Source organism: Pristis pectinata, chromosome 1 (genome assembly GCF_009764475.1).
Source record: "Pristis pectinata isolate sPriPec2 chromosome 1, sPriPec2.1.pri, whole genome shotgun sequence".
NCBI lineage: Eukaryota > Metazoa > Chordata > Chondrichthyes > Rhinopristiformes > Pristidae > Pristis > Pristis pectinata.
The window spans coordinates 85,896,226-85,913,326 of NC_067405.1; the positions used below are offsets into that span (position 1 = coordinate 85,896,226).

Below are 17,101 nucleotides of genomic sequence, written 5' to 3' on the forward strand. Positions count from 1 at the left end.
CAGGAGAAATAATTCCCCAGCCATTTTCTGACCTACTGCTGACAATAAAGTGCCATGACTAATTGGACCAGATGTCTCACCCACCTCCTTACCTTCCCCTCCAAGTTACACACTACGTTGACAGACACAAATCACTGCAGTTGTTGCATGGTTGAATTCTTGGAATTAACAGCACAGAGGGAGGGCCTCTACCATATGGAATAAAATGATTCAAGAATGTTCACTGCCTACTCAAAAGCAACCAGAAATGAGAAAAGCCACACACTTGAAAAGAACTTAAAATAAAATAGCCAAGGGACTGGCCAAGGGATCTAATGCAGTGAAATGCCCCTTCTGAAGATAAGCACGGTCAGATAAGTTTACATATGCTCAACTGGCCATTTGTACAGGTCACGATTCTTAAGTCTTCCAATAATGGTTCTAACTAAGTAAGGAGATGTGGCAGTTTAATGGTCATCTAGTTGTGTGCTCTCCACTGGAAGTATGCTGGCTTGAACTGGTATTGGTACGATCGCAGACTCCTGCCTATATTAAGTGCTATGGTTTGAACTGGGATCAATGTAGCACAGGCAGCTTACCTGCAATTCAGTGCTGCTTTGAATGAGGTCAATCTTCAGTTGTGGCTCCAAGTTCCTATTGACATGGAAGAAAAACCTTTCATTCCACACTGGATTCGAGAGAGGCTTGAGAGTGGTGACTTGCTCCTGCTCAAAAGATCCATCCACATTCACTGACACATTGTACTGAACATTAAGACCTGCAAGAGTAAAACGAGATGTACTGAGTATGAGTAACTGCCTAGCCAACTGAGAATACCTCTGGAAACCAACGGGGTCTGGCTACAAGTCCTGCTGTCCCCATCACCTTCACTTGACTCTCTTTGCTGTGTGGATTAGGAATTGGCTTGCATGTAGAAAGCAGAGGGTTGTGGTGGAATGAGTGCCCTCGCATTGGAAGGCAGTGACTAGTGGTGTCCCGCAGGGATCGGTTCTGGGACCTCTACTTTTTGTGATATTTATAGATGACTTAGATGAGGGGGTGGAGGGTTGGGTTAGTAAGTTTGCGGATGGCACTAAGATAGGCGGTGTTGTGGATAGTGTGGAGGGCTGTCGGAGCTAACAGAGGGATATTGATAGGATGCAGAGCTGGGCTGACAAGTGGCAGATGGAGTTCAATCTGGAGAAGTGTGAGGTGGTACACTTTGGAAGGACAAACTCCAGGGCAGAGTACAGGGTAAACGGCAAGGTACTTGGCAGTGTGGAGGAGCAGAGGGATCTGGGGGTTCATATTCACAGTTCGTTGAAATTTGCCTCACAGGTGGAAAGAGCAGTTAAGAAGGCCAATGGGATGTTGGCTTTCATAAGTCGTGGGATTGAGTTTAAGAGCCGCGAGGTTATGATGCAGCTTTACAAAACTCTAGTTAGGCCACATTTAGAGTACTGTGTTCAGTTCTGGTCGCCTCATTATAGGAAGGATGTGGAGGCATTGGAGAGGGTGCAGAGGAGATTTACCAGGATGCTGCCTGGATTGGAGGGTATTGAATATGAGGAGAGGCTTAAGGTGCTAGGGCTTTATTCACTGGAAAGGAGGAGGATGAGAGGAGACATGATAGAGGTATATAAAATATTGAGAGGAATAGATAGAGTAGACAGTCAGCGCCTCCTTCCCAGGGCACCAATGCTCAAGACGAGAGGTCATGGCTTTAAGGTTATGGGTGGGAGGTTCAGGGGAGATGTCAGAGGGAGGTTTTGCACCCAAAGAGTGGTTGGTGCATGGAATGCACTGCCTGGGGTGGTGGTGGAGGCAGATACATTGAACAGGTTCAAGAGCTTGTTGGATAGGCATATGGAGGAACATGAGATAGAGGGATTATGTGGGAGGAAGGGGTTAGGTAGTGTGAGGGTGGTCTGATGGACGGCACGACACGGTGGGCCGAAGGGCCTGTTTTGTGCTGTATGGTTCTATGGTTCTATGCTCCAGCACAACCATCACAATCAATCACGTGAACAATGACTGACAGGTTTCCAGACCAAAAAGCAGAACATTTTGATGTTTTTGGGCCCTACATTGAACAAGAGACACCTGTATCTGCCATCCCAACATGAAAGGTCCCTCATTGGCAAGTTGCGGCTACTTGACACATACTAATGATAGATGCATTTGCTGCAGGAAATTCTTGTTGCAGGCACTGATAAAGCACCTAAATTTCATTCTCTCAATATGCTGGTGGCAAGTCAACAGCTGTCGCAGCCTTGGGTCATAATTTTCAGAGAAGAACTCAAACAACTCTTCTTTGCAATTTAACTCTTCGACACTGCACAGACACACAGCGAGGGTCAATGGGGTTACAATTACCAATATCTATGCACCCCAAAGGTAACCTGGCTGATTTTCTTTTATTATATCATAGCTACTCTTTAACATGGGCTGAGGCATCATACAACCTTCGATGTGTCTGCAAGGACATTGTCGCTTCTTAAAGTGGGTCTAGAACCAAGAAAAAATAATTTCTGAAGGAAGGAAGACAGGAATGTTGTATTCTGCCAGAAAGAGAAAGGATTAATCTCCAGATTGGTGCTTTGATGCTGAAACTATCCCTAGAGAGAGAAAACTATCACACAGTGCTCCAAGATACCATCATCACGTCTCTACCAGTGCAACATTGGAACTAAATGAAGGATAGCTGGAATGAGGAATTCCTGTGAACGCTGAAATTAAATTATCAAGCGCAAGGCAGACAGAAAAAGGATATTCCTCATGGATGGAGGAATTTTGATACATCCTGCTGCCAAATTAGAAAAATCTGCACAACATACGATAATGTAGTAGCAAGGCTGACCCCAGATTACACTCATTCAAGCAAGTAAACACAGAGTCTTTTCTGTAACCCTTGGGAGATATAAGCAAAATTAGGCCCAATGTCACAAAGCACTAATTCCAAAATCCATGCGTCAAGAAAAGTTAGTTGATCACACTTTTCTTATTACCCACCAATGCTGAATTATGAAGGCAAATTACCAAAGATAAAATTTGGAAATTTACCAAACCTATCAGAACTGTAGGCTCTGTCAACATCTTCCCAGAATTCCTGAAGAATGTTGGTCAACCTGCTTACAAGTGATTAGCAAGTCTTTGATCAAATTATAGCAGCTCACAAAGGTTATCACTGCAGTCAAAGCAGTAGCAAACCAAAAAAGAAGCAACTACCCAAATCATCCCTGGGCATTATCTATATGCTTCTCGGAAGGATTTAAGTATATTGAATGATGTCATTGAAGACTAGATTCTCAAGGAGCAGTGTGAATTTGGACCGAAAGGAACTCGAGTGAACAGGTAATTGCTCTGACATAGTGGGTTTTGTAGACCTCTCTGCAGCTGGTGATGGTGAGATGGATTACCTATGGCCTACAATGGCATCTGTAAACCAACAATTCGTTTACTACCTTCATACTCACCAGCTACCTGCTCCACATGTATCCCACGGAGCAGACATACAGATCTCACGTATGGAATGACAGAGCTCATATTATTTTCACATTCCCTAACGATGTAGGAGGAGATCATTCAGCTCCTTGAGTCTATGCAGATTCTCACAGCAATCCCATCAGTTGCATTTCCCCACTTACTCTCTCTCACATGCCCATGACAACACCTCTCCCCTCACCTAACGCCCAGCTACACGAAGGGTAATTTACTGTGGCTGATTAACTGAGCAACCAACACCTCCTTAGGATGTGGGAGGAAACCAGAGCACCAGGAAAAAACCCACATGATCACACAGAGAAAATTGCAAACTCCACATAGACAGCACTGGACTGAACCCGGGTTGCTAGAGTAACTGCATTACCTGCAGCACCACTATGCCACTTAATCCTAGCTCCATCCCTTTTTAATATTAGACATCAATGCTACTCTGGTGACCTGGTCAAGGAAACGTGGACACACAGATAATAGAAACATAGAAAATCTACAGCACAATTCAGGTCCTTCGGCCCACAAAGCTGTGCCGAACATGTCCCTACCCTAGAAATTACTAGGCTTACCTATAGCCCTCTATTTCTCTCAGCTCCATGTACCTATCCAACAATCTCTTAAAAGACCCTATCGTATTCACCTCCACCACCGTTGCTGGCAGCCCATTCCACGCACTCACCACTCTCTGAGTAAAATACTTACCCCTGACATCTCCTCTATACCTACGCCCCAGCACCTTAAACCTATGTCCTCTTGTGGCCACCATTTCAGCCCTGGGGAAAAGCCTCTGAATATCTACCCAATCAATACCTCCTATCATCTTATATACCTCTATCAGGTGCCCCCTCATCCTCCATCGCTCCAAGGAGAAAAGGCCGAGTTCCCTCAACCTACTTTCATAAGGCATGCTCTGCATTCCAGGCAGCATCCTAGTAAATCTCCTCCGCACCCTTTCTATGGCTTCCACATCCTTCCTGTAGTGAGGTGACCAGAACTGAGCACAGTACTCCAAGTGGGGTCTGACCAGGGACCTATACAGCTGCAACAATACCTCTCAGCTCCTAAATTCAATTCCACGATTGATGAAGGACAATACACCATATGCCTTCTTAACCACGGAGTCATCCTCCGCAACCGCTTTGAGCGTCCTATGGACTCGGACCCCAAGATCCCTCTGATCTTCCACACTGCCAAGAGTCCTACCATTAAGACTATATTCTGCCATCATATTTGTCCTACCAAAATGAATCACTTCACACTTATCTGGGTTGAACTACATCTGCCACTTCTCAGCCCAACTGTACATCCTATCTATGTCCCTCTGTAACCTCTGACAGCCCTCCAAACTATCCACAACACCCCCAACCTTTGTGTCATCCGCAAACTTACTAACTCACCCCTCCACTTCCTCATCCAGGTTGTTTATAAAAATCACAAAGAGCAAGGGTCTCAGTACAGATCCCTGAGGTACACCACTGGTTACCGACCTCCATGCAGAATACGACCCTTCAACAACCACTCTTTGCCTTCTGTGGGCCAGCCAGTTCTGGATCCACACTGCAATGCCCCCTTGGATCCCATGCCTCCTTACTTTCTCAATAAGCCTTGCATGGGGTACCTTATCAAACGCCTTGCTGAAATCCATATACACTACATCTACTGCTCTCCCTTCATCGATGTGTTTAGTCACATCCTCAAAAAATTCAATCAGGCTCGTAAGGCAGGACCTGCCCTTGACAAAGCCATATTGACTATTCCTAATCATATTATACCTCTCCAAATGTTCATAAATCCTGCCTCTCAGGATCTTCTCCATCAGCTTACCAACCACCAAGGTGAGACTCACCGGTCTATAATTTCCTGGCCTATCCCTGCTCCCTTTCTTGAATAAGGGAACAACATCCGCAACCCTCCAGTCTTCCGGAACATCTGCCGTCTCCATTGACGATGCAAAGATCATCGTCAGAGGCTCCGCAATCTCTTCCCTCGCCTCCCACAACAGCCTGGTGTACATCTCATCCGGTCCCGGCGACTTATCCAACTTGATGCTCTCTAAAAGTTTCAGCACCTCCTCCTTGAGCATCTACATGCTCAAGCTTTTCAGCCCGCTGCAAGTCCCCACTACAATCTCCCAGATCTTTTTCCGTAATGAATACTTTACGTCAGTATTCACTAAGTACCTCTGCCATTTCTTCCGGATCCATACACACTTTCCCACTGCTGCACTTGATAGGCCCTATTCTTTCGCATCTTATCCTCTTGCCCTTCACATACCTGTTTGAGTTGATGTCTAAGATGAATAATATTGAAGAAAATGCGTGTGTAAAAATAACTTGTAGATTATTATAAACTGCAGCACCTTAGACTGAAAGCTCAAAATGTCCATCTTTGAATTTTGTTCAAGAAACTGGCAGCTTGGAAAGAGCATTTGTAGTTCCATTCTCTGGGATTAAACCCACTTCCCGAGTGGCTAACACACAGTCAATGCCAAAGGGAAAATGAAGGAAAGATCAAGTTAACTGGAACCTGGTGAGGCTCAGAAGCTCACAATCTGCAGTGAGCCGCCCTTCTCAGTAGCTCAACACAGTGTGCCGAGGTGCATATAACATACTGACAGTGACCAAAGGACTTGTTGAAGGAACCAGCACAAATCTTGCCACAGCTCCTCAAGACAAATAATAATGAAAAAATTGCAACCTGGCTGTGAAATACCGATTAATGAAGATCTCCAGAAGCCTCCAAAGTGCAGCCTTTGGTCCAGAAACTTTCTTTAGTTCAGAAACTTTCTTTAGTTGTTGACACTGTCAAAAACACAGAACTCTCACAAAGCCAAGAAGCAGAGGATGTGGTAAACTAAGACCTAGTCATGGACCTTAGGATCAAATGTCCAGCTTAATCATGCCACATTACGTATGTGTCACATTAGAACTTAACAGGAACAGAGAAGGGGCGATGAAAAGTAAGCTGATTACTGACTCTCTGGGTAACTTGCATATTCATCAACACTAACCGAAGAGTCACCGCCAAGTATCTCGGAAACGTGGCAAGAGGGCTGGGCTGCAGGTGAGGCTGAAACAATGTGGTTACAAGATCCCCTTCCCCAGCTTACTTCTAGCTAACGTCCAGTCTATTGAGAACAAAGTTGATGAACTAAGGGCAAGACTGACCTACCAAAGAGAACTGAGGGACTGTTGTGTATGATGTCTCACCGAAACGTGGCTCACACCTGCTTCACCTGACTGTGCTATTCAACCTGATGGCTTCTCGATTCATCGAATGGATCGTACAGAGTCCTCAGGCAAAGTTAAAGGTGGAGGGGTCTGCTTCCTAATCAATAACCTGTGGTGCTCAGACGTGATGATCCTGGCGAGCTCCTGCTCACCCAGCCTGGAATATCTAACGGTGAAGTGTCGACCATTCTATCTGCCAAGGGAGTTCACTTCAGCTATCCAGATGGCAGTCTACATCCCACCACAGACGGACATGAAGCCTGCACTCAATGAGCTATACTCCGTGGTCAACAATCTTGAGACAGGATACCCTGAGGCCCACTTCATCATCGCGGGGGACTTCAATCAAGCCAACCTCAGGAGTATGTTACCAAAGTACTATCAGCACATCTCCTGCTCCACCAGGGGCGCTAACACCCTTGACCACTGCTACACAACCATCAAAGATGCCTTCCGAGCCACCCCTCGTCCTCACTTTGGGAAATCAGACCACCAGGCTGTGCTCCTTCTCCCTGCATACAAACAGAAGCTGAAACGGGAGGATCCGGTACGGAGAGTCGTGCAGTGCTGGTCTGAGGAAGCAGATGAGCTTCTACGTGACTGCTTTGAGACAGTGGACTGGACCATGTTCAAAGACTCAGCTGCCAGCCTAGATGAGTATGTCACCACCATCACAGACTTTATTAGCAAGTGTGTGGAGGACTGTGTACCAAAGAGGACAATATAGGTGTTCCCAAACAGGAAGCCATGGATGAACCGGGAGATCCACTCCCTACTGAAGGAGAGGACCGCTGCACACAAATCTGGTAATCCTGATCTGTACAAGAAAGCGAGGTATCACCTCCGTAAAGCTATAAGGGATGCCAAGAGGCAATACCAACTCAAAATAGAGTCCCTGACCAGCCGCCAGTTATGGCAGGGCTTACATGCCATAGCAGGCTACAAGACGAAGTCAGGCTGCATAGCTAACAACAGCGCATCCCTTCCTGATGAACTTAACGCATTCTATGCACGTTTTGAACAAAAAGAAAGTGGATTGTCACCATCCACTCTGACAGCCACCAACGCAGCTGAACCTGTGATCACAGTGGAGGACGTAAGATCAGTCTTCCGGAGAGTGAACACGAGGAAGGCACGTGGCCCAGATGGTGTCCTGGGCCGCGTGCTCAGATCTTGTGCTGATCAGCTGGCAGAAGTATTTGTGGACATATTCAACCTCTACCTGCTTCAATCTCAGGTTCCCTCCTGTTTTAAGAAGACCACTATCATCCTGGTACCAAAGAAAAGCAAGGTAACATGCCTCAATGACTACCGACCAGTGGCTCTGACATCCACCATCATGAAGTGCTTTGAGAGATTGGTCATGGCTCGCATCAACTCCAGCCTACCAGACAACCTGGACCCATTGCAATTTGCCTATCGCCGAAACAGGTCTACAGTGGATGCCATCTCCCTGGCCCTTCACTCAGCTCTGGAGCATCTGGACAGTAAAGACACATATGTTAGACTATTGTTTATTGACTACAGCTGTGCCTTCAAATACAATAATACCAAGCAAGCTTGTCACCAAACTCCGAGACCTAGGACTCAACACCTCCTTCTGTAACTGGATCCTTGACTTTCTAACAAACAGACCGCAATCAGTGAGGATAGGCAGCAATACCTCCGGCACGATTATTCTCAACACTGGTGCACCTCAAGGCTGCGTCCTCAGCCCTCTACTCTACTCCCTATACACTCATGACTGTGTGGCCAGATTCTGCTCTAACTCCATCTACAAGTTTGCAGATGATACTACCGTTGTAGGCTGTGTCTCAAACAGTGATGAATCGGAGTACAGGAAGGAGATAGAGAGCTTAGTGGAATGGTGTCATGACAACAACCTTTCCGTCAATGTCAACAAAACTAAAGAGCTGGTCATTGACCAGGAAAGGGGGCGGTGTACATACACCTGTCTACATCAATGGTGCTGAGGTCGAGAGGGTTGAGAGCTTCAAGTTCCTGGGAGTGAACATCACCAACAGCCTGTCCTGGACAAACCACGTGGATGCCATGGCCAAGAAAGCTCACCAGCGCCTCTACTTCCTCAGGAGGCTAAAGAAATTTGGTTTGTCCCCTTTGACTCTCACCAACTTTTACCGATGCACCATAGAAAGCATCCTATCTGGATGTATCACGGCTTGGTACGGCAACTGCTCTGCCCAACACTGCGAGAAGCTGCAGAGAGTTGTGGACACGGCCCAGCACATCACAGAAACCAGCCTCCCCTCCTTGGACTCTGTCTTTACCTCTTGTTGTCTTGGTGAAGCAACCAGCATAATCAAAGACCCCACCCACCCGGGACATTCTCTCTTCTCTACTCTTCCATCGGGTAGAAGATACAGGTGCTTGAGGGCACGTACCACCAGACTTAAGGAAAGCTTCTACCCCACTGTGATAAGACTATTGAACAGTTCCCTTATACAATGAGATGGACTATGACCTATGACCTCACGATCTACTTTGTTGTGACCTTGCACCTTATTGCACTGCACTTCCTCTGTAGCTGTGACACTTTACTCTGTACTGTTATTTTTTTTAACCTGTACTACATCAATGCACTCTGTACTGCACTGTGTAATGAATTGACCTGTACGATCGGTTTGTAAGACAAGTTTTTCACTGTACCTCGGTACAAGTGACAATAATAAACCAATACCAATACTAGGTGACCCTTTTTGGTAAAGCAGCTTCTAATCACTCTGCCAGATGCCCCAGACCATACACTTGACCGTTAATGTCAAATACCTTGGAGATCATGCAGTGTGGATTTATTAGAATAGTATCAAGAATGAAAGGGAGGGTGAGAAGCTGTTATTGTTCTTTTTGGAGCAGGGTGGGTTGCATCTAAGTCCCAAACTCTCAACCATAGCACTGCAATCTTTTTCCAATTATTTCAGAAAAAAGGTGTTCAAAATTAGGATGGGCCTTGACAAGAGTAAATAAGGAGACTTGTTTGCACTAGTGAGAAGTCATAGTTTTGTAATTTGCAAAATGACCAGGAGATAATATGTGAATAAATCTGTTTTTGGATCAAATGGTTATGAAACTGAACATAGAGCTTGGGTGAGGAATGGAAGCAGATTTAATAGTATAATTCAAAAGTAAACTGGAATTTGTACATGAAAAAAAGAGCATTGCCCTGCTGTGGTAGGAACTGGGACTAGCTGTACAGTCCTTTCAGAGAGCGCCACTACTGGCTTGTCAGGTAAAATTCCCCCCTTCTCTGCAGTAAGGATCTATAATGTTGCCTTCCAAGCTAGCTTTAAAATGAACACTCTTCCCAAGTAGTACCATGAGTAAATATATCCTAATCAGTACCATCAGAAGAGCTTGGGTTTTTTTCCCATCCAGGATAGGTAAGCTAACATCAGCTGAAGCAACTGGGAGACGGGACCTCCAGAGGCTAACTGCTCAAGAGACCATCGAAGGTACAATAAGAAACGAAGGGCTCAGCTGCTTGAGGAGAGCTCAGAGAAGCCAGTAGATTTTGCAACAGAAACAGAAAACGCTGGAAAGACTCAGCAGATCAGGCAACGTCTGTGGAGGGAGAAAAACTGTGCTGTTAGAGGTCGATGACCTTACATCAGAGCAGACTGGTTCAAACACAAATAGTGAAGGCTGGTAATCAGAAATTGTTGAAGTCAACATTCCCAAATTCTGCAGCATTCCTGGATGGAAAATGAAGTGTTGTTCCTCAAACTTACATTGGGCTTCATTTGAACAGTGCAGGAGGACAAAGACAGAGGTCAGAGTGGAAGTGGGATGCAGGATTAAAGATAATGAAGCCTAGGTTCACCATTCTGGAACGAAAGCAATGCTCTGCAAAGCGGTCACCCAACCTGTATTTCATTTTCCTGCGTAGAAGACCCCACAATGTAAGCATTGAGTACTATTCACTGGATCAGAGGAAGTGCAAATGAATCACTGCTTCACCTGGCAGGTCTGTTTGAATGGAGACACAAGAGACTGCAGATGCCTGAATCTGGAGCAACACACAAAATGCTGGAGGAACTCAGCAGGTCAAGCAGTATCTGTGGGGGGAAATGGACAGTCGACGTTTTGGGTCGAGACCCTTCATCTGGACTGGAAGATAGCCCCTCTATGCTGCCTGACCTGCCGAGTTCCTCCAGAGGCCTTTTTGAATACCTGGATGGTTGGAAGGGAAGGTGTTGCATTTCTTGTAATTCATGGGAAAGTGCTGTGAGACAGAGTGGTTGGTGGAGATGGAAGATCAAACGTGAGGGTTGTTTGGGGGGAATAAGCCCTTTGGAATCATTAAAGGGGAAGGGAGGAAAAGATGCATGTTCTGCTGGAATCCTGTTGAAGATGATAGAAATTCCATTGAATGGGAAGGCTGGTGAGGTGGAAGGAGAACCAAATCCATGGCCTGGTTAGGAGAGAGGTGTTGGGAGAGAGGTGGTGGGAGCAGAAGTGCAGGAAATATAAGGGAAACCCATCACCTGTGGTAGAGGGGAAGCTCCTCCAGAGGTTAAGGAGAAATGACAACATTCCAGAAGTGCTGGTGTGGGAAGTCTCATCACCAGAACAGATACGATGGAGATGGAGAAGCAGGGAGAACAGAACAGAGTCCTCGAAGGAAGCATGTGGAAGGAGGTGTATTGAGATGGTTGTGGGAGTCTGTGGACTTGTAATGGACCTTGGTCACCATCCTATCCCCTGAGATGGAGATAGAGACCTTAAGGAGGGAAGGAAGGAGTCAAAGATGAACTGTGTGAAAGTGATAGCACAGTTGGAAATAAGTAGCAAAGATAAATGAAATGCTTTAGTTCAGTACATGTACAGGCAGCAGCAGTGTAATGCAATCAAAGCTTCAGTAGATTAGGTACTGCCTGTGCATATTTTGCACCTTCTTCAGCTTGCTGCCATCATCCACAGCAAATGCAACAGAAATTGCCAGACCAAAGTGAGGAGCCACATGATGTGGAAATTCTAGTTGACCACTAAGGTGCAAACCATTCTAATAGATGGAAGACTGGCACACAATGCTGGGGGATTATAACTGCCCTCACCACTTCTTGGTTAAAGCAGAAGATAATGAACTATAGTTTCTACTTCTTACTATTGCTTCTTTTGCTGACGTTTACCAATAAACACAGTACCAGACCCAGAAAGCTTACCTTTAAAGTGGAGACCATTAACCACATTTAAAGAATGGCCCCTTGGGTAGGAATGTTGTCTGTAACCATGGAGCTGAGAAAGAGCAAAAACAACACAAAAAAGCAAAACCAATTCTCTCCTCCTCTGCAGCAAGGAAATTGCTGGCTCTGCATTAAGCTTTACTGTGAGATTCATTCTTTAGTTTCATTAAAGACAAGAAAAACTTAGATTTAAGGAGCATTATCAAATAAAATTCTGACGCAGAACCACACCAACATATTTTGATGTGTGACCAAGAGCTAGGCTAGTCAGGGATGCTCAAAAATACAAAATTGGAGCAGTGCAGATATCTTGGAGAGCTGGACATCTGCAGGAGATTACAACTGGCATTTATATGCTGCACTTAACACAAGAAAACACCCCAACTATTAGCCAACAAAATTTGTCACAGTCACATATGCAACCATTAGGACAGATGATCAAAACCCTGGTCAACCTTTTACTGGATAATATTGAGCTCCCCCATTATTAGACAATATTTTCACTATGGCTAAATATAGTGACCACAGGATAGCCATCCAGAGTAAAAATGATTGGGTGTTCTTCCAATAATGGTCAGTGACAAATTTATACTGTGCATACAATTTACATGTAACTATCCCCACAGTGAATTTTCTTGGCCAAATTACCCCACTTCTATTGAGTTTGTTTCCCCCATTTCTTTTTCCAAATAATTACTGTTTGGCAAGTAAGTTGACTTTGTGCAATGGGTTGTATGTTGTGAGTTATACACTGCCTAGCTCCTTTAGCTTGATGTGGTTCATCAATAAATGCTCCATTTCACTTACCTGTTCCTGCCACTTGGACGTTGTTGGCATTCCTCACACTCGTGCACACACAAGTACAGGGTTGTGCCTACTCCACAGTGAAAAACAAAACAAGTTAGCTCAGCATTGCACCAAATGGGAAATAGAGACATGCTTTAGTTAATTATAGATTTAAGTAATTTCACTGAAGTTTTGCCTTTTTCTTCCCACTGTCAGGAATCACTAGTATGTAGATCCATGGAAAAGTTGGCCTGTTTATTCTAAAGCATGACTTCAGCAAGCTACAATCTCTTCTATGCCATCAAGGCAAGTCAAATGAAGCTCACTGCAGATACCTCTTGGATCTGATGACATTTTGTAGCAACAACCCCTACCCAGTGATGAAAGTAGAGGTTTTTAAACATCTTTGAATTGCAATTCCCATGTCACAAGCTAGATTAATTTACATTAATATGGTTTTCTTAGAGCTCTTGGGGTTTGGAGGCAATTGATTATAAAATAGTGAAATACGAAGATCTTCTGTTCAAGGGGACCTGGCTCAAAGGCTACAAAGAAAGCCAAAGTTGAGGTAACAGATTTAAACAGCAAATGGGATTGACAGAACGTGGTCATTTTAGTCATTAGAGTTGACTAAAGAACAGCATGGAGGACAATTGGAATTAAAAGTTGATCAGTGGTTTCTGAAGGAAATAGTAACCATTGCCACTATTATCAGAAGTGATATCAGAACTATAGATAAATTTGGAATTGATATATTTGTTTAAGTTACATTTTATTTAGACATCATCATAGCTGGTCTAACATTGGGCTGGTTAGTAGGACCAATGACGTGAAGGAGCCGGAATAAGAGAAATACTCACCATTTAACACTTTCACTGATGCTCATCATTCATAATTTACCAATACAGGGCTAGTTTTATGCTATTTTAAGGTACCTCCTACTCGAAATACAGGTATGCCAGCCTCTAAGCTCACTGCAGATTTGGTCTTTCACACAAAATAAACAATTTTCCACAAGAACTAGTTCTGTCTGGAACTCTAGCAGTCCTTTATACTCTAGCAGTCCTTTATACTCTAGCAGTCCTTTATACTCTAGCAGTCCTTTATACTCTAGCAGTCCTTTATACTCTAGCAGTCCTTTATACTCTAGCAGTCCTTTATACTCTAGCAGTCCTTTATACTCTAGCAGTCCTTTATACTCACTCTAGCAGTCCTTTATACTCTAGCAGTCCTTTATACTCACTCTAGCAGTCCTTTATACTCTAGCAGTCCTTTATACTCTAGCAGTCCTTTATACTCACTCTAGCAGTCCTTTATACTCACTCTAGCAGTCCTTTATACTCACTCTAGCAGTCCTTTATACTCACTCTAGCAGTCCTTTATACTCACTCTAGCAGTCCTTTATACTCTAGCAGTCCTTTATACTCACTCTAGCAGTCCTTTATACTCACTCTAGCAGTCCTTTATACTCACTCTAGCAGTCCTTTATACTCTAGCAGTCCTTTATACTCTAGCAGTCCTTTATACTCTAGCAGTCCTTTATACTCTAGCAGTCCTTTATACTCTAGCAGTCCTTTATACTCTAGCAGTCCTTTATACTCTAGCAGTCCTTTATACTCTAGCAGTCCTTTATACTCTAGCAGTCCTTTATACTCTAGCAGTCCTTTATACTCTAGCAGTCCTTTATACTCACTCTAGCAGTCCTTTATACTCTAGCAGTCCTTTATACTCACTCTAGCAGTCCTTTATACTCTAGCAGTCCTTTATACTCTAGCAGTCCTTTATACTCACTCTAGCAGTCCTTTATACTCTAGCAGTCCTTTATACTCACTCTAGCAGTCCTTTATACTCTAGCAGTCCTTTATACTCACTCTAGCAGTCCTTTATACTCTAGCAGTCCTTTATACTCACTCTAGCAGTCCTTTATACTCACTCTAGCAGTCCTTTATACTCACTCTAGCAGTCCTTTATACTCACTCTAGCAGTCCTTTATACTCACTCTAGCAGTCCTTTATACTCACTCTAGCAGTCCTTTATACTCACTCTAGCAGTCCTTTATACTCACTCTAGCAGTCCTTTATACTCTAGCAGTCCTTTATACTCTAGCAGTCCTTTATACTCTAGCAGTCCTTTATACTCTAGCAGTCCTTTATACTCACTCTAGCAGTCCTTTATACTCACTCTAGCAGTCCTTTATACTCACTCTAGCAGTCCTTTATACTCACTCTAGCAGTCCTTTATACTCACTCTAGCAGTCCTTTATACTCACTCTAGCAGTCCTTTATACTCACTCTAGCAGTCCTTTATACTCACTCTAGCAGTCCTTTATACTCACTCTAGCAGTCCCTTTATACTCACTCTAGCAGTCATTTATACTCACTCTAGCAGTCCTTTATACTCACTCTAGCAGTCCTTTATACTCACTCTAGCAGTCCTTTATACTCACTCTAGCAGTCCTTTATACTCACTCTAGCAGTCCTTTATACTCACTCTAGCAGTCCTTTTATACTCACTCTAGCAGTACTTTATACTCACTCTAGCAGTCCTTTATACTCACTCTAGCAGTCCTTTATACTCACTCTAGCAGTCCTTATACTCACTCTAGCAGTCCTTATACTCACTCATAGCAGTCCCTTTATACTCTAGCAGTCCTTTATACTCACTCTAGCAGTCCTTTATACTCTAGCAGTCCTTTATACCACTCTAGCAGTCCTTTATACTCACTCTAGCAGTCCTTTATACTCACTCTAGCAGTCACTTTATACCTCTAGCCAGTCCTTTATACTCCACTTCTAGCAGTCCTTTATACTCTAGCAGTCCCTTTATACTCTAGCAGTCCTTTATACTCTGCAGTCCTTTATACTCTAGCAGTCCTTTATACTCTAGCAGTCCTTTATACTCTAGCATTCCTTTATTACTCTAGGCAGTCCTTTATACTCTAGCAGTCCTTTATACTCTAGCAGTCCTTTATACTCTAGCAGTCCTTTATACTCTAGCAGTCCTTTATACTCTAGCAGTCCTTTATACTCTAGCAGTCCTTTATACTCTAGCAGTCCTTTATACTCTAGCAGTCCTTTATACTCTAGCAGTCCTTTATACTCTAGCAGTCCTTTATACTCTAGCAGTCCTTTATACTCTAGCAGTCCTTTATACTCTAGCAGTCCTTTATACTCTAGCAGTCCTTTATACTCTAGCAGTCCTTTATACTCTAGCAGTCCTTTATACTCTAGCAGTCCTTTATAATCTAGCAGTCCTTATACTCTAGCATCCTTTATACTCTAGCAGTCCTTTATAATCTAGCAGTCCTTTATACTCTAGCAGTCCTTTATACTCTAGCAGTCCTTTATACTCTAGCAGTCCTTTATACTCTAGCAGTCCTTATACTCTAGCAGTCCTTTATACTCTAGCAGTCCTTTATACTCTAGCAGTCCTTTATACTCTAGCAGTCACTTTATACTCTAGCAGTCCTTTATACTCTAGCAGTCCTTTATACTCTAGCAGTCCTTTATACTCTAGCAGTCCTTTATACTCTAGCAGTCCTTTATACTCTAGCAGTCCTTTATACTCTAGCAGTCCTTTATACTCTAGCAGTCCTTTATACTCTAGCAGTCCTTTATACTCTAGCAGTCCTTTATACTCTAGCAGTCCTTTATACTCTAGCAGTCCTTTATACTCTAGCAGTCCTTTATACTCTAGCAGTCCTTTATACTCTAGCAGTCCTTTATACTCTAGCAGTCCTTTATACTCTAGCAGTCCTTTATACTCTAGCAGTCCTTTATACTCTAGCAGTCCTTTATACTCTAGCAGTCCTTTATACTCTAGCAGTCCTTTATACTCTAGCAGTCCTTTATACTCTAGCAGTCCTTTATACTCTAGCAGTCCCTTTATACTCTAGCAGTCCTTTATACTCTAGCAGTCCTTTATACTCTAGCAGTCCTTTTACTCTAGCAGTCCTTTATACTCTAGCAGGTCCTTTATACTCTAGCAGTCCTTTATACTCTAGCAGTTCCTTTATACTCTAGCAGTCCTTTATACTCTAGCAGTCCTTTATACTCTAGCAGTCCTTTATACATCTAGCAGTCCTTTATACTCTAGCAGTCCTTTATACTCTAGCAGTCCTTTATACTCTAGCAGTCCTTTATACTCTAGCAGTCCTTATACTCTAGCCGTCCTTTATACTCTAGCAGTCCTTTATACTCTAGCAGTCCTTTATACTCTAGCAGTCCCTTTATACTCTAGCAGTCCTTTATACTCTAGCAGTCCTTTATACTCTAGCAGTCCTTTATACTCTAGCAGTCTACTCTAGCAAGTCTATACTCTAGCAGTCCTTTATACTCTAGCAGTCCTTTTATACTCTAGCAGTCCTTTATACTCTAGCAGTCCTTTATACTCTAGCAGTCCTTTAACTCT

General features: G+C 43.7%; 1 protein-coding gene across 1 annotated transcript in view; it reads right to left on the reverse strand.

Annotated features, from left to right (window-relative positions):
- The window catches only part of LOC127568860 (cytosolic phospholipase A2 zeta-like), a 70,312-nt gene that overhangs the window by 26,055 nt on the left and 27,156 nt on the right, over window positions 1–17,101 (reverse strand). Inside the window, exons 4-5 of the mRNA XM_052013120.1 lie at window positions 11,885–11,957; window positions 579–757 (exon numbers count right to left, since the gene is read on the reverse strand). Coding sequence (XP_051869080.1) covers window positions 579–757; window positions 11,885–11,957 — 252 coding nt within the window. The remainder of the gene's footprint in view (window positions 1–578; window positions 758–11,884; window positions 11,958–17,101) is intronic.